We start from the raw sequence: 22622 nt of genomic DNA on the forward strand, positions 1-22622 counted from the left end.
TATATTTTGACAGAATACTTTATACTTGACAAAAATGAGTTCACATGCTTGGTGTGATTAAAAGTAGAGTATTTTACAATGTAAACTGTCCTGAATGGTAATATTCAGTGTTCAAACAGATGTCATAATTGTCCACTTGTTCGCATTTTTTCACACTCAAATTACCTCCACTAGATTGTACTTTTAACTTAAAACATTCAGGGTTTCTGAAAGGTCGGATTCTGTGGAGGATTTTAGCACTAATTATTGATAGATTTGACCAATCACAGTGAAGACTTTTAACCAATCACAGTCAAGAGTGCTAGCCAATTACTTCCAAGTGATTTTACCAATCGGGCGAACAGTCAAGGTACTAATAAGCCATGTGCGAGTTAAATTTGAATAAAATCTGGTACACTGAGTTATCTGAATTCCCCAGACGGAAGACACTGTTGCTATACCTCGTGATTCGGGCAAGCTTTTGCTTAGCGACCACAATCTTTGGAATGGACTGGTTCCTTTGTGCCCTTCTTTTCCATTGAGAACAGTATGTTGTTGAAAGGCGTCCTTACATATGCAGCAAGGTATGAGACGGAGAGAACCCCCCCCTGCTTTGTGTTGGTCATTGTCTCGCAGGAAACTGGGGAATTCCTTTCAGACATCTTGGGGGATGTGTTAATTAACAATAGTCTGGAATGTGTATAGGGATTGGACATGTTGGGGGGGTACCCCTCGGTCTCATTTCTTGCTGGGTATAGTCTCTTATGTAACCCAGGAACGGCTTGCCGTGAATTTAAAGAACTCAGTGTACCAGATTTTATTCAAATTTAACTGGCAAAAGGCTTATTGTATACAACGCCAGAGGGAATGCGTATTGTGTGGGTCATTCAGTCACAGCAAATTATGCAAGCTGGTTCAATTTGCCCACCACCACCCCAGCTCCGCCTTTGAAGCAAGATATGGGACGGAGAGAACCCGCTGCCTTTGTGTTGGTCATTGTTTGATCGGAATCTCATGTCAGGAATTCTTTACAGAGTTCTGGGGGGGGGTGTTAGGTAACAATAGTCTACAGTGTGTATAGGGATTGGACAGGTAAGGGGGGGTACCCCTCCGTCCCATATTTTGCCTGGTATACAGCCCCGACCTTGTCTACCACATTTCCTTTAGAAATGGCGTTTTCTAACAGGATGCGGGGACAGCCATCTCCTAATACATACATGATTTGACACGTATTATTATTATTAATATGGTTACCGTTAACAGTGGATATTGTTTCTCATATGGATGTGTGTTTTTACACTGTTTGTAAGGGGTTAGCCACTCCCTCTTATACCCATGTGGGTTGGGTGTGCTGGGTGTTCCATAGCGAACCATGACTGTACCCCGGAAATACTGCTCCTGGGCCTACGTGCCCGCTGAATTACTAATTAGCCTGGGTGCCAATGGAAATTGATGTACATGGGAACTGAGCGTCCATTGAGTGTGTAGTTGATGTGTTTCGGGCCTGTTAGCCCATGTTTCTGATACCAGTTTGCCCAAACAAATTCGGTATCAAGCAAATAGGTTTGAAGAATGATTGAAGCTGTGGCAAGAAACAGAAAAGGTTGCGTCTCGAGTTTCATACATTAAAGAGTCCAAGTATAATAAGTCACATTCAAGGAACAGATTAGTTCTGTGGCCCCATGCATGAACCTGACAAGCCACACAGATATGAAACTGAGAAAAATCTAGTTAAAGTTTGCGCTTCTTGGAATTTTCTGTTTGGTCAGAATAATACCGCCCTCTGTATTTCAAAAATAGGGCAGCCTCGCAAAAAAGGATATGATCTTACTCTACACATTCATGCAGCTAACTCAGAAAGTTTGAAAATGTGGCATATCAGGTTCATGCGTGGGGCCACAAAGTTAATCTCGGTTTCCTTTTTTAAGATACCCTAAATATCAACTTGACATGGACAGATATGGATTTTAGGATAGCATGACTGAGCAATCTAAACTGCATTTGATTTAACGTTAATCTAACACGCAACCAGTCTGTTATTCATTGCAGTAGACGCATTTCACTCCCTTTATATACATTCTTATATAATGCATAAATAGTGACAATTAAGAAACATCCATCAATTCAATTTCGAGTGAATCGTAAGATCACTGTAAAACTCACGTTAAAGAAAATTCATAAAAATAACAATTGCACAGTTAATACCATAGATATGTTTAAAACTTCCACTACCTGAGAAACTAAAGACAAACGACCGAATCGGTGGTTGAAATTTTTAAGGTAATACACTAAGCCCTCTTGGAGGAAAGTTCCGTCATTCGGTCTCCTGTGGGTTCTTCAAGATTGCTGCTCCGTTGATCGCACAAGGATATCATGAACCTGTGTTAAAAATACATCTGTTCAGAGGCTACCTGAATTAGCCAAATTAGATTAGAGTGATCTATCATATTTATAATATGTGTATATTATACACTTGAAACACCTTCTCAAATGGAAATATGGAGTGGTGCGAAATTTATTGAACAGTCAAAATTGATGACGGCTCCAAAAACATTTTGACAAGACGGCTGTGAACATACCTGAACATGGGGTGGAACTTGCAGTATGTAGAGCATATTGTCAGCGATATCCTCTGCTTTCAAGACCTATCATCCACACACACAAGAAAAAATCCAGTGAAGCAGCTCCATCAAAATTTCAAAAACTGAACCAAGAAAACTAAGACTGGATTCATACCACAGGTAAAGAAATCCATTTTATACGAAGGAATGTTTGGTTGCCAGCTGCAGTGATACCTTAACTGAAGCAGGATTCGAACCCTTGACCTCTGGAAAGTCCAACCAACGGAACTCTGTGAGGCCCTTGCAGAGGGGTTCCTATACTATCTGCCATGGCTATAGGAGGCTGAAATGTTTCTGATATTCTTGAGGTTAGAGCTCAAATTCGGCTTCTTTCAACTTCTTGTGGGATAGGGTTTGGAGAACCAGTGAGTAATAGTGTACATGTACGTGGTGTGTTTAAGTTAAATTCAAAGGTGAATGATAAAATTCAAGTGTGACATTTAATGGGTGCCAAACTGAACACAGTTTGAAGTTTGAAAAGATTGGTTAAAACATGCCTCACCCCTCCCCATCCCCACAGAGAAAGAAGAGGGTTAGGATAGTGCTTAAGTAAAAAGCCAATTCAGTATTTCAAAAAAGCACGGTCACTCATGAACAACACACCATCTAAGTCCGTCAAGTGCCATGTTGGCATATCGATATGGGTCATTGTCACTATAAGAGAAACTACTTGTGAGCAGATAGACGATTTTATGATACAGAGTGGTTTTCCAAAAGAGTTTTAAAAAATAAGATATTTCGTCGGGAGGAAACGGTTTTAAAAACATCTTTTTTCCACATTTAAAACTTCCTCTGCATGGACAGAGGTGCAGATTTAGAGTTTAGAGAATAGGGTTTACCTCCAACGATTTGTACATCACAGCGTGGACCTCTTCAGGATCGTCCTTGGGATACATGTGCTCTTGAAATCTTGTACGTACTAACCCAGGCGAGACTTGCTGTAAGAAGTCCAAAGGTTAAGGATTGCATTCAGTGAACGTAAACAAAGAGGGAAAAATTGGCCAACTATCTACATACAGGTCTAAATATTCGAAGTCATACAGCTTTTAAGGATCAAATTCTTTACCGCAATTCTAATACGACTCTTCTTCTCTCTCAATTCCCGTCGGATAGCTTCCACCAAGGCAGTCACGGCGTGCTTGGTGACGCCATAGAAATGGATTTGTCTTGCGGACAATCGGTGGCCAGTCAAACTGTGTATGAAGAACAGAAGCGTTCACCCCGGTTCCAAGAAAAGCAGAGAATTGAAATTGAAACTTACAAAATTGATTGTAATGAATGCTCTTGAAAGGAAACAAAATTTTACGAGGAAAGCCCATTACAGATCCATTGGATTTCCAATAGACCAAAATCAGCATATCCCAATCTGATTTCCAATATATCCCCTTGGATTTAAAACAACCTGTGCTATTTACCAAAATACCGATGTTCACTTCAGTTACCTGTTGGTCACTAACAACTGACCGTCCATTGCCCCCTTTTCCTCCATTTGTTTCACAGCCTCTCGACAACAAATTGCTACAGCCAAGATGTTGACCTGTAACCAAAGATTACAGTAAAACGCAGAAAAAGTGATGAGTGCCACATGGTGGCATTGAGACCATTCATGGTCGCCGACATCTAACTGGGTAATATAGGGCTATGTGTGACATCAAATCTGGGAGACAACTTGTTTAGGGAGCAGGATAGTTATCAATGTTGAAAGAGAATCTCTTATCCTCAGTGAGAGTTCATTTATTTCAAGAGCCACAAATTCAAAGAGTTCCAATAGGAATGGCGCCAACAAGCAACAGCGAATAATGGTCCAGTTGTACTCACGTTCAGCATGTCTCGCCATTTGGCCGTCTCTCCATTCAGTATTCCCATTCCCGAATTTATTGAACCAGAATGACTAAGTGCTGCGTTGCTGATACAGACATCCACACCACCAAACTTCTCTTTGATCTCGGCAAACATCGCGAGGATTTCGTCCTCCTGCGACAACTCGCACTTAATTGCATACAAGGAACCAGTAACAGTGCTGTCCCGTGATAACACCTGAGCATCATCCTTGAAAGTTTCAAAAGTCGATCGAACGAACTAAAGATGAGCAACAGGTTATTCGAATGAGTGATGATACTTGAACTATAATTAGCACGAATGATGAAAAATTACCTCTAAATTGAAAATCAGGCAAATTAGACAATACACTCATTTCTAGGCCAACTTAAACTCTGAAATTTCCACCTGGCAAACTTTGGAAGTGATAGATTTCTAAACGTTCAGAAGGTAAAAACTTTCCATTGCAGGAGAAACCAGAGCATGTTAGTGCTTTAATTCTAGTGCAAAAATTCATACAATTTTGTAAACGGTAGCCTCATCCTTTCCTGACCTCAACTGGTTTGATGTCCCTGTCACAGCCGATCACTTTCATGCCCTGTTTGGCAAGCGCCTTCGCTGTGGCTTGACCGATACCAGAAGAGGCTCCTGTTACCAAGGCAACACGCCCCGCCCATCTCTGCATGCCCTCTCTGCTAGCCATGACAATCGACAGTTCTAAACTGCAGAAGGAAAAATTGTTTCAATAATGTGCAGATAGAGGCACCTTGCAAATCTTCAAACTCCTTTGGCAATAATTTCATTTAATTAGGGTCCTTTTCATGTAGAGAACTTGCATTAAGAAATAGATTTGCAACACTTCGGAAAAAATCAATACTTTTTTCTGTTTGAACAGACATACAGCTGTGTACAACTTTAAGTCAGAAAATAAGTTAGATAGGCTCCTGTTATGTTTTAAAACATTAAGTCAGACTTTTTTGGAAAGAGAGATTAGATTATTAATTTATGGGAAAGTGTAAACCTTTCAAAACTTTCCTGGATTAATTGTGAAGGATTTTGCGCGTTTTTTTTCTTACGCTGTTTGGGTGAGTAGATCAAAGAAAAAACACTCCCCTTTAAGTATATTGATGAAAGGATTTTCATGTTTCCTTTAATGGCGCGAAAGCGGTTTTGAGGCGACTCACATTGAGAGTAAATGGCATGGAATTTCGCTTCTGAATATGGAAAGCCCAGTGATAATGTTAGCATGGGCACAGGATTCGTCTCAACGTTTATTGGAAAGGGTTTTAAGGAAAAGGCTGCCTAGAGATCGGCCCCGTTCAGTGGCTAAGTTCACACGTTCACAGATATGTTCAATTAATTTAAATTAATTTGTCACTTTTCTTTTTCCTTGTTATATTCTTTTGTTTAATTTCAATTATAGTTCGATGAAGAACCTTACATCTTCAGTTACTTTTGTTGCTTTGTATGTACAGATATTATCCATTTGCAACTGCACGGTGAAAGTTTGATTAGTATATACAAATACTTTTTAATCAGAAAGTCACAAGAAGTCAATATACGATGGATTTCCTATGATTTTGTTCTAGAATTTTACATTCATCTTCGCACCCCCCCCATCCATTTTATGGTATATTCCTTTTGCAAGTTGTCTAATACAATAGATCTTACATGGACTTGGCACGCGCGTGGCGAGCCGCGTGCACATAGACTTTTGACCAATCAGAATCGATTAAACTGTCCTGCAGCCACCGATCTCCATTATCTTTACAGTGATCAAAGCTCATATCCATGTGCCTGGGGGTGCATGTTAGCGTTGCTGGTCTTTCCTCGCTTTGCACCAATGAGGCCCGGGTCCGAGTCCTGGCTTGGCTCCGGCTTTAGGTTGGAATTTGGATTCCAGTCCGCACTCGTTCTTGCATGTTTTCTGCTGCAGGGTACTCCGATTCTCTCCTGCTTCTACAACTGAACCTTCTTTTTAACCACGTAAAGTTATGCTGATTAACACAGGTTATGATTAATCGTATGGTTATTGGCGCAAATGACCTGAGTAACTGAAAGCGCCATTAAAGCAAATAAAATAAAACAATATAATAGGTGCTAGCGTGTGATTTACGCAGCGGGTATTATCTCTTCCCAGCGGGCATTATCAAATGACACATATTATAATGCGCGATCAAGTTGCACGTTGTTGAATAGGGAGATTGTCTGAGGTATTTATGAATGTAAGTTTAAGCATGCTTCCAATGTATTGTATGATAATGCCTCTCTCGTGTAGAGAGGGCCAAGGCATCATTGGGACATGCCTATCTCTGGCAGCATGGGCCTGCGACATTGGCTGCACATGCACAATCACTGTGCAGTCAGAGTAGCCTGGCATAGTTTACTGTTCCAGTAGGAGCGTTGTTTGCTTTTATCTAGGGAGGCAAGAATCAAGCTAGAGTTTATACACTTTTTTCAGGCTATAGGCCTATGATCGTACAGGTTCTGAGGAAAGTTATTTATGTTTAAGCCCGGGATACTGGATGACGAGACCATGGATTAGATGACTACCGAGAGAGTTTTGGCCAATTGAATTCAAAATGTTGTTCCTTCACGCATCTCATTTCATAAATAATCTCTGAAGAGGAGTAGGTATCACGATTTGTTATTGGTTGGAGTTTAATTGGATCATTTCTGTAAGAGTTGTCTTGAGAAATGTCACCACTTATTCACTGCTTCTTTCATCAGTAATTCCATTTTTCAAAAGTGTGAGGACTAAATACTTGAGGCTGCTAGCTTGTTCAAGTCTCCATGGTTCAAGTGACCATTACAAGCAGTACAATCAACAAGTGTCCTTTTTCAGCCCTTCGCGTACAACACACACGCACACACGCAACCCTTTGTCATCCGTTGAATTTCCAATGGGGGTCATGTATACATATGTATTCATATACGACTATCGTCAATGAGGCTGCGAAGCTATGGTGGGCTGATGTGACAGATGGGTTTGACCAAGACTTTGTTGTTACTCAACGTTTTAGATTGCATCAGTCCCATGCCGCAGTGGACTCCCCCCCCCTTATGTAATTAAGTCTTGGTTTGCCAATGGCTCTGCAAAGTTGTACACCAAACAGGACTCGCTTCGCTAGTTCTTATATTACTTGTATATCTATTACCATCTGTCATCCTGCTGGTCGTATTACATTACGTACTGTTTGTGTGCGCAGCTCTACAGGAAGGTTTCACAATATGTATGCGAATCAGCCATTTCAGACTTACTTCGCCGTATTATGGTGCTTGATCCATGAAAATACACCCCCGTCCATCCCAAACAAGGTTTGCGTTGTATATACTATTAACGTGGAAAGGTGTGCACTGAGTTATCCTCGCTTGCGTATGTAGAGACAGGAAGGGAGAGTCCTGAGCAACTGAGGTTGAAGGTGCTATGCAGCCGTCATACATTGAATATTTCCAACCTCGGCAAGTCGGTCTTGCATACGTGTAATTCAAAAGGAAAAGCGAGATAAAGAAACCCACACAAAAGCAACAAACGCACAATTAAAAAAGGATTCGGAAACTGAGCAATGCACACACTCTAAACACGACAGAGTGAAAACCTCACTCTCAAAAAGAGTGACGAACCTCTTATAAATCTATTCCAAAAGAGTAAAAAAAAAGCTAACAAGAGTGAAATCACTATAGTTACCAATTGTAAGTAGGACCATATGCTTAGCTGTTAAGTTTTACTTTTTAGTAACGTTATGGTTCATTTATAAACTGCGGAAAATTGGTGATATACGCATATGGATTTCCTATGTAAGTCCTAGTCCAGAGAGTACCAATTTTATGGTGGTACAGTACGAGTGTAACACCAAAACACATATCACCAAAGGTAAGAAATATTGAGACTGCGATGGATGCTATAAGCCTATACTAATGTTTAAATACCTTAAAGGCCCGGCGACGGCTCCTACCTTCCTCGGTGTAGGCCTACGTACTTACTAGTTGAACGTCCAGCACGGCCTGTGCCATGATGCACGTCAGAAAAATGTATTTCTAAGAATAGGCGCCACACGTATACATGTACAGTGTTCGCGCGCAAATGATCTTGCCAAGTGGCAGCATTTGCTGGATCTATTTCGCCGCAGAAACCATAATAAATAGTAGGGTACGTACTCACCAACGCCTAAATGTTGCCAAATCGAAAAAGGTACAGATGTACACCTACAACAAAAGGACAGTTGTCCTTGTGAGCACTGCCACCCTCTTGGCCTTCTTTCCAGACAGGACCGGGTATACGCGCGCGCGTATGAAAGTTGGATGTTGTAAGACCCGTTCGCAGACAGTAGTACGTGGGTTCATGCGCCACAGCCTAAAGAATATAAATTACTGACGAAGCCCCACTTCATATGGCTACCTCAGAAAACTGTATTTATCATTATCCATTAAGAGGCCAACATATTAATCTGAAATTGTCATACAAAACTAAACTTATCGAGAACTAAATGACTTTGTGGACGGCTACCATTTTCAGTACTCTGTGGTAAGGCCAGAATAGGCCTAGTCTTGATTCAAGTCTGCCGACACGTGTGCACGCTCAGCCCCCCGTTATTGTTGCAGCTCGGGACATTCCTTTCAGAGTTGGCGAGGGTGGGGGAGGGGCGAAGGTGCAGTATACCTTGAGTATACAGCTTCTACATCACATTTGCGGCCCCCTTTGTCACAGGCTGGGTACATCAATTAATCTTTTCAACTACACAAAACGCGGGTGAATCTAAAAGGTCAACTCCGACCGACACGAGCAGAATCTGCAACTGTCAACTCATTCTTAAATGGCCCATACTCGCACTATAGAGTATCCTATCCCTGGTGGATCCAGTTTGCCCATCCTCTTTTTTTTCATCAGAAATCACTGATTGACGGGGAATGGCTTGGAATTGAATTCAGGTGTCTTTATGAGTCCGTGCATTTTTCGACTATATGTAGTTCAGATGCATGAAAGTTAGATTAACAGTGTAATTGGATATTGTAACGGCACAAAATTTTACAAAGTATTTCTGAAGGAACGTTCCAAAGCATGCATGCAGCCAGATCTGTAGCCCAAGAAACCATAATTGTACACTCTAATATATTCCAAAATGGGGGGAATAAAACAAACTAAACAATCAAACAAAAACAGAGATCACCAGATCAGGAGCTGTGCAAGACCTACTAACACCACAACGCAAAGAGGACACTACCTGGAACGTACAGCTGTTATACAGTGTTACCTCATTCCTTTAGGCCCCCCCCCAAAAAAAGTATCCAGTTTCTGGTCAGCGCACGAGTCGCCGTAGACCTGTGCAAGGGCAAAATTTTAAAAATGGGGGGGGGCATAAAACGAAGTGGGTCATTCCGTGTCAGACCAACACACTTTTTGACCTTGGGAGGTCTTCAGAGTTTGATAAAAATTGCTGTCAATGAATAATAAATACCTACCAATTTTTAGCACAATCAACTAAAAGGGACAGTTGTCACTTATAAATCCACCCTTTTCGTAAAAGTGAAACGTAACCCTCTCATTTTTATCAAATAAATGCAAATGTGGTATCAAAGTAATCAGAAGAAATATGCTCTTTTCACTGATGTTGTGGAAATTTTGCTTTGTGAATCAGAAGTCAAGATGACCTTTGACATGTGTCAGTGCCCATTGACCCCATTTTAAAAATAAAAATAAAGCATCACTTTGAAAAGTGTTAAAACAAAGTGCTTTTGAAAGTATGGTTCCTGCTCTAGAAGAATCCGCTAAGATCTTTTTGGGATACAGTTGGTCAGCTTAGATAATGTCAATGTTGTATGTAATCCTAATAGAGGAATTTGTACCCAAGCAATTAATGCTCTAAAATGAAATTTTTTAGGCTACGAAATTCTCTGCTATTAAAGCCTTTCATGGCACGTACACGTGGACTAGGTGGTTTGTTAAAAGGTGGATGAAATGCAGGGTGAGGACTGTCAGCTTGTATTTCTGAAAATATCGGACTAAACGGGGCACTCCAAATTGCTCTATTTTGCCATGGAGTGTAGGCATCAATTTCCAAAATGGCGATGGTCCTCCTGACTGTTTTGAATATACGAATGCAAAATTAATGAAAAGGGAACTTTTTTTAATGAAAAGTTGCACTATGGAGGCTTGTTTCAAGAAGATTCAAATGAAAAGTATCAGAAATTCTACAACGATTTAAAAAGTAAATTATTCAATAAACAATTTAAAAGGAATAGAAATTTTCAACAGGGAAAGAAGTCTTGTTCATCTCTCGTGGCTGGAGATACTCCTAGATATGTGAAGCTATTATATCGGTGTGTGTTATATTGCAATTGATTTTGTGTAATAGTTTGTTCATCAACAATCTGCCGGTCGGTGCGACATTCGATCAAATTGAAGATCGAATATTCGAATAGGAATTATTCGAACTAACTCAGCCCTACAGCCATGTGACAGACCCTCCACCAATATAAATGGCTAAATTGTCTTAAGTATTTATGAATAATAATTACTCCCACAATTCTAAATAATGCAGTAAAAGTAATCAATGCGTCCCATGCTGAGATCTAAAGCTCAGTCGTGTGTAAAAGCATAAATGCAGAAAAGACTGAAACAGACTTTGCGAATTATTTCATTGTTAAAACCACAACCTTAGCAATAACCATGGCGACGAGCCAGCAGGATGCAAACAGGCGTGGTGCAGAGGAAGCAGGGCTCTTTGTTTCGGTGGACGCACTCGCTTTCGTGTTTACGTAGATGGTGCGATCACTGAGAGACTGGACAGGACGAAAGGTGTCTTTCAGGGCGATGTTGGCCAATGCATCAGGTTCGTTGGCATACTGTCTGCGCAATGCAGTCAGCTGCATATGCCAATGATAAGGGAAAAAACATAAAGCTGCGTACGTGATCAAGGTAGAATGACTGTATGCTAAACGTCTAAATGTTCACACTTAAGGGTGATGTGTTCAACAGAGCCTGTTTGCTTGGTGCGTAAGAAGTTTTCTCAACAGGTTTTGTTAGTTGAGCCTGACATTACAGTTAATCTTCAAGTACATGTCCAAGATACTTAATGGAACAAATGGGGCTGTTCAGTTGTCCAAGTCCCACTAACTGATTGATTCAGTTTGCATCTATGATTATTTATAGGGGTGACACTGCAGAGGACATGTAGGCAGATGTGAGGGGTTAGATCTTGGCAACTCAAAATTTCCAAATAGAGTCAGCAAACACGGGCAGTGCCAGGAATATTGTGGTCATGGGGGGGGGGGTTGTTACGGGAGTTAAAGCCACCAGCGGAGGAAGTGCCGGTGCCAATGCCCCCCCACATACTTTTTGCTGGGCCTATATTGGGGCGGGGTTAACGGATCAGCCCATTACTGACTGATGACTGATGGTCTAACAACTAGCCTCCCCCCACGTCGCTGCTGGTTAAAGCATTCACTAGCAGCAAATTGGCAAATCATTAATGGTAGAAGAAGGTTATTTCCGATTCATTTTTGAGCCAATAAGTGATTTTCATTACTTTTCCCTCTTTCCTCCTTTCTCACGTTTCCCTTTTTTTACCCCAAGGGAGGGCAACTGCCCCTGCCTCCGCCCCCTTTTGATACCAAGAACAGATGCCTGTAAAGTGACTTCTGAGAGAATTGCATGTGTTCTAGTTTGTAGAAAATGAACCTTTAAACAACAGCTAGAGCAATAAGCTATGCTCTTTTTTCCAGAGGATTTCACTGATTGAAAACGAAAATTCACTGAAATTGCTGTGGACGAATAAGCCAGAGTTTGTGCTCACCTGTGCTTCGGATACCATAATGGGCGAGGCAAAGACATTCCAGGTGACGATCTCAAAGCAAGGGGGCGTGGTCAGGGAACCACTGTAGCGGTAGAATGTTGACAGGTCACTTGGGAGGAAGCTCTTGAAGACAATAGGTGATGAGAGGGGAACTACGTCATCTGTGATATAAGAGCATCGTCCACTGACATTGGGCTGGCCCTCGACGCCCCTCAATTCTTTGTTTAAATGCCAGTATTAATGTACCAAAGGATGAACACAATCTTCACCATAGGGAGATCCAGAAGGGGTTGTGCACATCCAACACGCCCTCCATCCTTTTGTCAGTAAGACATACATGTATAGTCGTTTCCCTATTTTCTTCTGCTCTTAAGACACAACTTATGATGACATTTTTCGTACATGTTAAGCTTCTCCTCCATTTGGGAGTGCCACCCTAAATGCAGGGTGCCTGCCTTTTTAAAAAAAGATACTTGAGCACTATGAAAGGCAAATCTAAATTTAAAGTTAATTTTGTTAAATTAAGTTAATTTAAAGTTGTCAAAGGGAACCACTGTCACTACGTGCTTGCATGTTTCCAACTTCCTTAGAAGTTCCCGTGTTGATTTAGCATTTTTATGACTGGTCTTAGTTACTACAATGACTTACCCTCAAACTGGATCACGGAGATGGAATCAAACAGTGATGCAAGAGCTGGATTGTCCTCTGCATGAACCTGGTGGGGGGAACTCGATGATTTGTCACCAATTTTTAATTTAAATTTTGTGATAGAAAACATGGGCATAGGCAGAATTTCTATTTTGGATGAGATGTGTGAAGACTTTTTCTGGGCAGAGGGGGGGTGGCAAAACTCACAAACTGATGACCCGTGGAAGGGGTCAACTGCCAGGTATTTTCTAGTAAATTAGGGTACACATTATTTTCATATCTACAGCTTATTGCTTTTCTTTTCTGTTTTTTCTTCTTTCCTCTTTGTTTTCAAGGTCTGAGCAAGTGCCGCCCCCCGTCCCTCCCCTTGCAAAGACAAGTCCAAGGTGATAAAATATCCTGCACTCCTATCAACAGGAAACAGACCTATGGTTCTACATACTTCGGCACAAGTTGTGCATGCATGCATGATGAATATTCATGAAAAGCCGTTGAAACCTTTTAGGCAATGATGTATTTTTGAGTGATCTCAAAAATAGCATAATGGCATTGAAGCAGTTTACCCATATTTGATTGAACTGTGACTGAAAAAGGCCTTCCGCTGTCCTTCTGTAGTACTGTCACTTGAAAAGCGATTACACCTGATTTATTAGGTTTGTACAACTTGCGTTGTCCACACGCTTTAAATGTACTTTTCCATCAACCCCCCTTGACCAGGCTAAAGGCCAGTTCATACCTGGCACGACATCAAACACAAACACAGTAGTGGGGGGGGACTGTTTTGGTACAGTTTGACCTTTGTGACAAAATGGCAAAAGGTCACATTAATATTCATAAGTATAATAATATGATATTGATATGAAAAGTTTTCATTCGGAAAGTTTGATGAGATTTTGAAAGGGGAAGAGAGAGCGCTGGGACAAATATGAAGAGATCTTACATTTAGGAAGAATCCCAGGACCGTCAGACCATCTGCATCGTTCAAAGCAGTGAGGAAATTCTCATATTTTGTCTTGTAACAAACAATGTGCAACTGGGGAGAAATGGAAAAAGACATAAAAAAAAAGAAATATATCGCAATGTATAAAGCAACACACTCATCCAAAAAGCTAAAAAGATTTACATGGCTGACTAAAGAACCATTTCAGATTTCTGATTTGACTAGTAAGCAAGTATGACACTGGTGCCACCGTGACTTCTTGTTTTGTGAGAGCAACCGGCCATCAACTGATAAAATGATTGATCAAGTCAAATTCTTGAAACAATTAACAAAATACAACTAAACAAACTTGAAAAACGTTTCTGCCACCCAAATTACACCACATTGTAACATTTTTGAGGTGTCTGCCTCATACATCAACAGATGTCTGAACGCGACCGGTGTTGATGGTAAATCTGTCCTCCGGTAACACTGTCCGGGGAGACATATTTACCTAGGTAAAACTGTCCCCCCCCCGCCCTGTAAATCTGTCCCCCTCCAGTTTACTCTACCCCCTCCAGGTAATATTGTCCCCCCTCGTTTTGCTAAACAGAAGTTGTTATTTTCGTGTTAGATTGATGAATTAAGTCCACGTGAAATACGGTGAAGGGGGGTATGAGATTTAAAATAAACTGAGCTATGTTTTTGCAAGAAATCGAATAAGGGAGCAATCCGTATTCTGCAGACTTCTTGCACGCGTAGTAATTTTCAGTCTCGCGGCGCGGTGTAGGTCTGACTTGTCGAGGAAGGTAAACGACCGCTCGACTCTCGCCACGCTACAGCCCGCGAACATTGTCGAAAGTAGTTCGGTTAAAAGCGTCCACGTACGGTTTAAGCCATGGCCGATAGCCCTCAAGCACAGCGAGCAAAGTTAGACAATTACAACGTGTACGCACGATTCGGTCGCTATTAATACTGCGCTCACGGAAGCCCCCTTATCCAATCGCCGTGTTTTGACTCAAGGAGCATTCCAGAAAAGCACGGTGTCTGTCGATACGTCGCGCGAAAACGGTTGAAATCAGGGTCTGGGTGATAGACTTGTGACGTTGCACGCGCACGGGGACACATTTCTAGGGGGGCAGTTTTACCTTTTACACCGGAATCATTGCTGTTGTGGGAACACAAAGGTACATGGTATGTGCACACAGAGATTATGTTCGCAATATAGGAGAATTAGAATTTCCAAAGAATTTGGGACGAGTCTGTCTGGGTCGAGTTCTGAAGGAGAGCCTTGAAACTGTGGTGTGGAGGAAAACAGGCACATAGATACATGTAAATTTACCTCCCCTGCATAGGCCTTCCCATCTACGGTGTGCTCCGAGCCTCGAGAGTTCACACTGCCCCAATGGAAGTGAAACTGCGCAACTTTGTAAGCCGTTGGCCCCAGTCCAGCTCCGCTTACGAGATAATCTCCCGTCATGACCACTTCCACTGAAGGATGCAAACGAAATCAATCCAAAATCAAAATCATCTGCTCCTATTTATTTAATTATATTAAATATTTATTTAATTACGGTCCGTATCTGAAGCTACCTCAAGAGTCACCACAGCCCTCTCTCCAACCAGCATCCACACGTTCCATGTGCATTTCTTTATGGTATTCCTCAAATGGAAATCTTTAAAGACCTATTAAAACCAGGGACACCATGCACGTGCCCAGAAATTTCCGATTTCAAACATTTGGCCAATTTCCATTTTCAAGGCAAAGCCAATCCAAATTTGCATTGCTGCAGAAATGAACACAGGAGTAATTGGCCCGTTCCAAAGCAGCTATTGCACAGTTCTTCTCCCTGAAGTATTGGGTAAAAGCCTTGTTTTCAAAAGTCTCCTGCCTAGGAAGAATAGCAAACATGAGCAATGCATCTTCACCAATTGCACCCCCCCGTGCTGGCATGAAGCAAACAGAGTTGAGAAGGGATTTACACAATTTAATAAAAACTAAACTGCGATATGATTGGTGCCAAAATAGCCACATTGGTTTAGTTTAACTGTCACATGAAATTCAACGTAGTAGGTATTTGCTGGGAGCGACAGGCAATGCCTTAATTTAAACTGAAGAAACAACTTAATTAGTTATAAGTTATTCAGGTTTTAAAGTTTTCAAGTAAGACTGAAGATTTTAATTATCGTTGTTTAAAGGCAAGTTTCTGGGGCAAGCGTGCCCCTGTTTCACAGCAAGTGTGTCAAAACGTTGTTTGCTTCAAATTAAAGGAAAACAAAAATAAATAGGTGGCTCAAAGAACCATTCCAAGAAAACCAACAGAACACTTGTGGTTATGCATTTTTCTAATGTGTTGTCAGAGAATAAGTACATTTATTTTTCAATTTCTATATCAGTCTCAAGAAATATTTCTGTGAGTTGAGCACTGTGATTTCATAATGCATGCATTTCTTAGTACAGTTAGTTAAGGATTTTTGCGGTTACACCATGTACAATATTCTCTTTTATGAGTATGTGTGGTTCTGAGAAGAACCGGTTCTTAGTATTTCTTAGTACAGCTTGTGGTGTACGCGTGTTTGGTGTGATATTATTTCTGGTAATAAATACGCGTAGTTTGGCCAGCTGGCCACAACTGAGAATGAATATATCAAAATCAATACTTACCTACATGGCCGTTGTTCACCACTCTCATTGATGCATTGACTGGTATGTCGTCTGCTCCAAAGCCAACCAAGGTGAAGTCGCCCAAGTCATTGGCCACGGCACTGGCAGTTACAATGTCAATTGGAGACTGTTTTATACCGCCGCACTCTGAATTAATTGCTGTCCAATTATTGGGCCCTTTAAGTCAAAGGAAAAAGGCTGTGGGTGAAAACAAGTCGGATAATGCTCAAAATAAGTGTTCCCAATAAATACAACAAATTCGGCTGACCTAAACGTCTATTGAATCTCATCAAAGATCTCCTTCCGTGATTCAGAAAGCCATCATTTTAAATCCAAATTTGTATTTTTCCAATATGCATTTGCTTTACTGATAGCTGTTTCGGCAAACATATTGCCGTATTCAGAATGAAAATTCCATTCTTACCTTTTTCATTATCTAGGTAGCCCCAACTAGCTGAAGATGAAAACAAAAAAAAATAACGTTACCCAGGTGATTGAAGTCTTCTTTTTTCATCTCATTAATTCTGTATTCTGAGCACAAACAATATCTTAAAAGTTTTTTTCACAGATAAAACTGCATGCAAGAAAATTAAATGTGATTTTATCGGGAGTTTTGAGGGCAATTCGTTTCAGGAAACTGACAGACTTACCAGCTTGCACATCCGACAGAAATACAAGGAGCATGCATACAATAGTAGACATGCAAGTCACATCTCTTACTCTTAAAATCCAAAGCCCCATTTTGATGAAATTCTAACCTCCGTTAGCCCTATGCACCTGAAGCTTAACGACAGCGATCTTCGAGCTGTATTCAACTCACGCCTACTATGACAGATAATTATTTTGATACATGCCAACCCTGTGTGCTAGCTTCAGCCAAAATGTGGTTGCCACAGATTACACATTGAGTATAATGCAAGTGTACGATACTATCGAGAACACTTTGACCTTGCTGCACCATGTTATCACAAAATGTCAACTTATTAATTTATTTATTTGACAAAAGGGCAACAACAAATAGTTAAACTTAATCAGTTCAACTACTATATGTTGGATTTTTTGGAGGGGGTTACAAATCAGTTCTTATCAACATATATCAAACAACCAAATTACAAAGATTGTTATGTTCGAAAAAAGTGAGCCTCCAAGAAGTGCGCACTTCTATAAAGAACAGAACACTGACATGGTAACAGTGTAGATGTTTTACCAAGTTGCATTACAATGACTAGACTCTATGGTTGGTGGCCATTTTTCGTACTTGTCTACTAACAGCAAACTGTCCTGTATTTCTGCTAATCAGCGTCTCTGCAGCGTTGAAGTCGAGTACTTCAAAAAGTACAAAGCTCACTGCCAAGTAGTGGGCTGGTTGGGGAGAACAAACTGAAGTCCGTGGGCTTTGGATGGTATCTGCAAAACGGTAAGACTACTAAACAAAATAATGAACTCAGACTATCACTGTTTACAATAAGAATTAAGTTAAATAACAAACGTACATGTACTTGAGAAAAACTCATTCATATCTTCCATACTGCCCTGTCGGTAGAATGAGGGAACAAGTTTGACTCCATTGTGCGTCGTGGCAGAGATGTCAATTTGTTTTTCTCTACGATGGGGAAGCGATCCGTATGTATATTTCAATCAGGCGCTGCAACTTTAGGATAATGATGAATTAGGAGACGGTGGCCCCGCACAAATTGAAATAAATTCAAAAGAAAGGTCAAGTTGTATTGTAGTCGTTCTAATACATAATATAGTGATCTAAGACGGTGTGGTTGGGAGCTCATTCCGTTAAAACATTCCAAACGCTATCTCCTTTTGCAACTACTGAATTTTAATGTTCCAGATGCAACAGATAAATAACCACCATTTACAGTTTTCAACCGTGAAGTTATCTATTAAAACGATTACCACAATTTTCCTGCCCATTTTCCCAAATAACAGATACAAGTTTTCTCAAAGTGACGCACAAGAGTCTCATCTGGACAAAAATCCTCCCTAAATCCTTCAATATAATACATGTATAACAGCCTTATGAATGCAGTAACTTCCACGATAGCGGACAACTGGATGGGTTAACTTCTTTCGCCAGATCAACGGGTAAGAAGCACATGCAGAGGTTGGACCGATGTTTAATACTAAGACCGCAGATCAACACTTTGCTGCTGTTTATATTGTTTATTCTTTACTAAAATCGACCCTAAATGACAGTGACCTTTACTGGTGGCATTACATGCATATGAATTACAGGCAGTTATACGTCTTGGTTACACATTATTGTAAATAATAAAGCATGAAACACGAAATAAAATACTAAAGAATAAATCAGGAAACTTGTCAATAATAAAATAACCAATCAGTCATCTACGATAAGCATGACATGCTCAACAAACACGTCAGTAAAAAAAAAGACAGACAGCTGAATTCACGAAACCACACCTCTGAGATCAGTTATATATGATGCTAATTACTGTCAACCACATAATACGAGGTGTAAGGAAGAACTGAATATGTCTCTGACCGTGATCCTTGCTTCCCACCTGACGCGTTCTGAGCAACGCCAAAATTATGGTGTTCTATAGCCGCCAAAATTGCGTCGCGTCGTCCCGTCACCCCGACACCACGACGCGACGCTATGACAGCTCCGTCACGTCATCCCGTCGCGTCGTGGCGTCACCTCTTTTCTCGTTACTTTTATGCTGTGTTGAATACATTTTGTCGTGCCGTCTTGCCGTCGTGGCGTCGCGTGGTGTTGTTTCTTGATGATGTCGCGTCGTACCGTCCCGTCGTGCCGTCGTAGCGTCGCGTCGCCTGTCATTGTATGGTTTTTATGCAGTGTGGGTTAGGCCGTCACGTCCTGCCGTCGTGCTGTCGCGTCCTGATGTCCTGTCGTCGCGTCGAAATTATAGTGTCGTCGTCCGTCGTTTCGTGCCTGACTATTTCTAAAAATGCCTGGTGATTACTGAGGGCGTATGTCACAAGTCCTGGGAAAAAATAATTTGCGTGCATGTAGGGTTATACTTACTGATCTCCAATAAAAAGACTGGATAGGACATCGCGTCCATAAACGCGTCCCGCGTGTGCATATTTTCAGGAGGGTAAATAACCAGCGTTGCGAATTTAGTTACATGCACTTCCAAACGGAGATTTCAAAACTGCTGGTTGAGGCTATTGTACTTCAATCGTCAGATTTCGAAGAAAAAAACGGGATTCTGCCCCCGGAATGGATAAATATGGAAAGAATAATGGTTGAAGTGTGCGCAGAAGAGAATTGCCAGAGATCAATGGTAAAATCAAGTTTGGAAGACGGAGCAGCTTTTGACATGTGAGTCGCACATTCAGAAGGTTTCTGCACGCCTTGTGCTATAATGCTTGGGACCGTCTGAAATATTATTTATCGGCCAAAGTGGTTTTAAAAATTAAATGATTAATTTGGAAATTCAAGACTATGGCCAGAAGATCATTTCAATTTTATGGGGGTTAGCCACGTGAACTTTTTTTATTCACCTTTTCCCCAAGATACCCCCAAAGAGTAGTAAAACTGTGTACTCAGCTCTGAATGTAGCCGCCCGACTCTCTCCAAAATAGGTCCACAATTTGGGGCTTTTTGTTAAAGAAATACCCCGAAGTGGAAACGATTAGTCCCAAATTCGTGATTTATAGAAATATTTCTATGTTCCCTCATGATTATGGCATGTGTTATTGTAAAATCCCCGTGGGATCATAAAATATTAATGAGCTCTCGCCCAGGAATACAACGATTAGATGGAATGCACCAATAGGGCCTACAAGATTTGATCATGAAAAATGAAAATTGCACTTAACTCTGTCTCTAAGGGCGCCTCCTATTTCTACCAGTATGAGGCGACGTCGAGAGCACATTGCGACGGCACGACGCAACGGCACGATGAGACTACACGACGCGACGGCTGAAGGCAACGACGCATGAGGTCGACGGCACAACGCAACGGTACGACGCGACACCACGACGGCACAACGTAATACATTATACGCAGTATAAAATTAATGAAAAAGGAGGCGACGCCACGACGCAACAGCAGGACGCGACAGAGCTGTCGCAGCGTCGCGTCGTGGCTCTGAGTTTGGCTTGTCTTAAATATCACTTATTTACCAGATCATAAAATATTGATGCTGAAAATGCCCAAACCGAAGGCGAGGGAATTTAATGTCCATTCTCCAGGGCCAGCCTCAAATAACTGGGTAAGTACAATATTGAATTATATTCATTCTCAAATAACTAGGAAAGTACATTATTGAATTCTATTCCCAAATACCACCTTTTGAGTCGTAAAGTCACAACAAGTTTTAAACATTATAAATTTCCAATGATTTTGTTCAAGAATTTCACTTCACTTTTTTTGAAAACCCCTCTGGGTTTTACGGAATGTTCTTCTCATAAAAAAGTCCTAAGCAGTTTCCTTATTTGGAGACTGGCACTCACTTTGTGCACTCTTCATGGACACAGCCAATCGGTGCTTTATCTGCAATGAGTTACCCTGGTACTCCAACAGCGCATGCCCAAAATGAAGCGCGTCCGAGGTCTTTCACATGCGCGTGAGGTCCGCCTATCTGCACGGCTCTACACAAACTCGCTTTGTTCCTGAATGACTTTGCTGTTTTGAAAAACTGAACTGGCTCATTATTTAAATTTAAGAGCAGCCAAGTGACATACTCTCGACCAATAGGAATGGCTAAATTGTCTTAGATGTTTATGAATAATATTTATTCCTAAAATTCTAAATGATGCAAAACAAGTAATCAACACCTGCCACGCTAAGATCTAAGGTTCAGTCATGTGTAAAGGTATAAATGCAGAAAAAGACTGAATCAGACTTGGCGAATTATTCCATTGCCGAAACCATCACCTTAGCAATAACCATGGCGACAAGCCAGAACGCAAACAAGCCTGGTGCAGACGAAGTAGGGTTCATGGTTGCAAACAGGCCTGGTGCAGACGAAGTAGGGTTCATGGTTGCCACCAGGCCTGGTACAGAGGAAGTAGGGTTCATGGTTTCGGTGGATGCGCTCACTTTCGTGTTAACATAGACGGTGCGATTACTGACAGACTGGACAGGACGAAAGGTGTCTCTCAGGGTGATGTTGACCGATGCATCAGGTTTGTTGGCATACTGTCCACGCAATGCCATTAGCTGCAAGTGCCAATTATAAGAACAAATAACATGAAACTGGATATACTGCGAGCTAAAAACGTCTAATTTTTCACACTTTGTGTGATTAAGATCCTCAAAAGTGGTATGTTCAACAAAGCCTGTTTGCTTGGTACATAAAAAGTTTTCTCAATAGGTTAATCTTCATGTACTTGTCAATATACTTAAAGGGTCAAATTGGGCTGTTCAGTTGTCCATGCAAGTCCCAATAATTGATTGATTTAGTTTGCATCTAGGATTATTTATAGGGGTGACATTGCCAAGGAAATGTAGGCAGATGTGAAGTGTTAGATCTTGGCAACTCAAAATTTCCAAAAAGAGTCAGTAAGTAAACTATATAGGTTTGCGGTAGCAGCATGGGTATCTCTTTTTGGGCATGTGGGGTTCTGAAAAGAACCGGTGGTACTCAACGTTTCGGAGAGTATTCTCGAGTTGTCTGCCATTAGGAGACGCCAGAGGGTCCAGTGATGAAGCAGTGTATACAGTGCGTAGAGGGCATTGAGGCGTGGTAGAATCAGTAAGCATGTGCAGTGCTAGGAAATTTGTGGTTACTTTTTTGGGGGGGGGTTAAGGAGGTTAAAGCCACCAACGGTGGAAGTAGGGGGCCAGTGCCCCCCTCACTTTTTCCACTGGGGGTATGCCCCCCCCCCACACACTTTTTGCAGGGCCTATAATGGGGCTCGGCTTAATGGATCAGCCTATGGCTGATGCCTGTCGGTATCACAACTGGTCCTCCCACTTTGAAAAGTGTTCCGCCAATGGTGGTTACCAACAAAATTGGTAAATCATGGAAAGATATTTCATTACCCTCTTCCCCCTGCCCATTCGACACCCATAACAGATGCCTGTAAAGTAACTTACCAGAGAAATGCATGAGTTCTGCGTAGCGTAAAAAAGCTAGATCAATTAGCTGTGCTCTTTTTTTTCCCGAAGATTTCACTGATTGGAAACAAAAAATCACTGAAATTGCTGTGCACGAAAAAGCCAGAGTTT

The 22622-nt window shown here is 41.3% G+C and overlaps 3 protein-coding genes and 1 long non-coding RNA gene across 5 annotated transcripts in view; 1 reads left to right on the plus strand and 3 right to left on the minus strand.

The window, feature by feature from the left end:
- Positions 1–5121, minus strand: LOC110976634 (dehydrogenase/reductase SDR family member 11-like). Its single transcript, XM_087140847.1, has 7 exons — positions 4972–5121; positions 4419–4649; positions 4043–4137; positions 3667–3793; positions 3440–3538; positions 2559–2624; positions 1–2358 (listed from the first exon to the last, which is right to left on the minus strand). Exons 1-7 carry the CDS (start codon positions 5119–5121, stop codon positions 2317–2319), a joined length of 810 nt encoding a protein of 269 aa, XP_086996973.1. The 3' UTR covers positions 1–2316.
- LOC110976632 (carbonic anhydrase 2-like) lies at positions 5009–18108 on the minus strand. Of its 2 annotated transcripts, none has more exons than XM_087140846.1 (9): positions 17937–18108; positions 16868–16897; positions 16444–16620; positions 15121–15269; positions 13800–13892; positions 12860–12926; positions 12212–12372; positions 11073–11282; positions 5009–5140 (listed from the first exon to the last, which is right to left on the minus strand). In XM_087140846.1, the coding sequence occupies exons 1-9, from the start codon at positions 17968–17970 to the stop codon at positions 5114–5116; spliced, it is 948 nt and encodes a 315-aa protein (XP_086996972.1). In that variant the 5' UTR covers positions 17971–18108; the 3' UTR covers positions 5009–5113. The 2 variants fall into 2 exon arrangements, with proteins under 2 accessions (XP_086996972.1, XP_022085776.2); XM_022230084.2 differs by lacking the exon at positions 17937–18108 and adding an exon at positions 17094–17628.
- LOC110976635 (uncharacterized) lies at positions 17498–18524 on the plus strand. The gene is made up of 3 exons (XR_002597836.2): positions 17498–17629; positions 17744–17860; positions 18385–18524. It is a non-coding gene; the product is annotated as an uncharacterized LOC110976635 (long non-coding RNA).
- The window catches only part of LOC110976631 (carbonic anhydrase 2-like), a 12619-nt gene continuing 8250 nt past the window's right edge, over positions 18254–22622 (minus strand). The window contains exon 8 of the mRNA XM_022230083.2: positions 18254–21611. Within this exon, the coding sequence (XP_022085775.2) occupies positions 21303–21611 (309 nt within the window). The 3' untranslated portion in view covers positions 18254–21302. The remainder of the gene's footprint in view (positions 21612–22622) is intronic.

Source organism: Acanthaster planci, linkage group LG09 (assembly GCF_054643075.1).
Source record: "Acanthaster planci isolate LZ-2023a linkage group LG09, COTS_SCS, whole genome shotgun sequence".
Lineage (NCBI taxonomy): Eukaryota > Metazoa > Echinodermata > Asteroidea > Valvatida > Acanthasteridae > Acanthaster > Acanthaster planci.

Coding starts and splice junctions, on each gene's coding strand:
- LOC110976634 (XM_087140847.1), bottom strand. CDS start 5,121: ATGGCTAGCAGAGAGGGCATGCAGAGATGGGCGGGGCGTGTTGCCTTG. Junction 3,794..4,042: donor CAGTTGTTAGTGACCAACAG/GTAACTGAAGTG, acceptor CTTCATACACAG/TTTGACTGGCCACCGATTGT. Junction 2,625..3,439: donor TGATGTACAAATCGTTGGAG/GTAAACCCTATT, acceptor TGTGGATGATAG/GTCTTGAAAGCAGAGGATAT.
- LOC110976632 (XM_022230084.2), bottom strand. CDS start 17,184: ATGGGGCTTTGGATTTTAAGAGTAAGAGATGTGACTTGCATGTCTACT. Junction 16,621..16,867: donor CTACCTAGATAATGAAAAAG/GTAAGAATGGAA, acceptor TTTGACTTAAAG/GGCCCAATAATTGGACAGCA. Junction 12,927..13,799: donor TCCTGGGATTCTTCCTAAAT/GTAAGATCTCTT, acceptor TCCCCCCACCAG/GTTCATGCAGAGGACAATCC.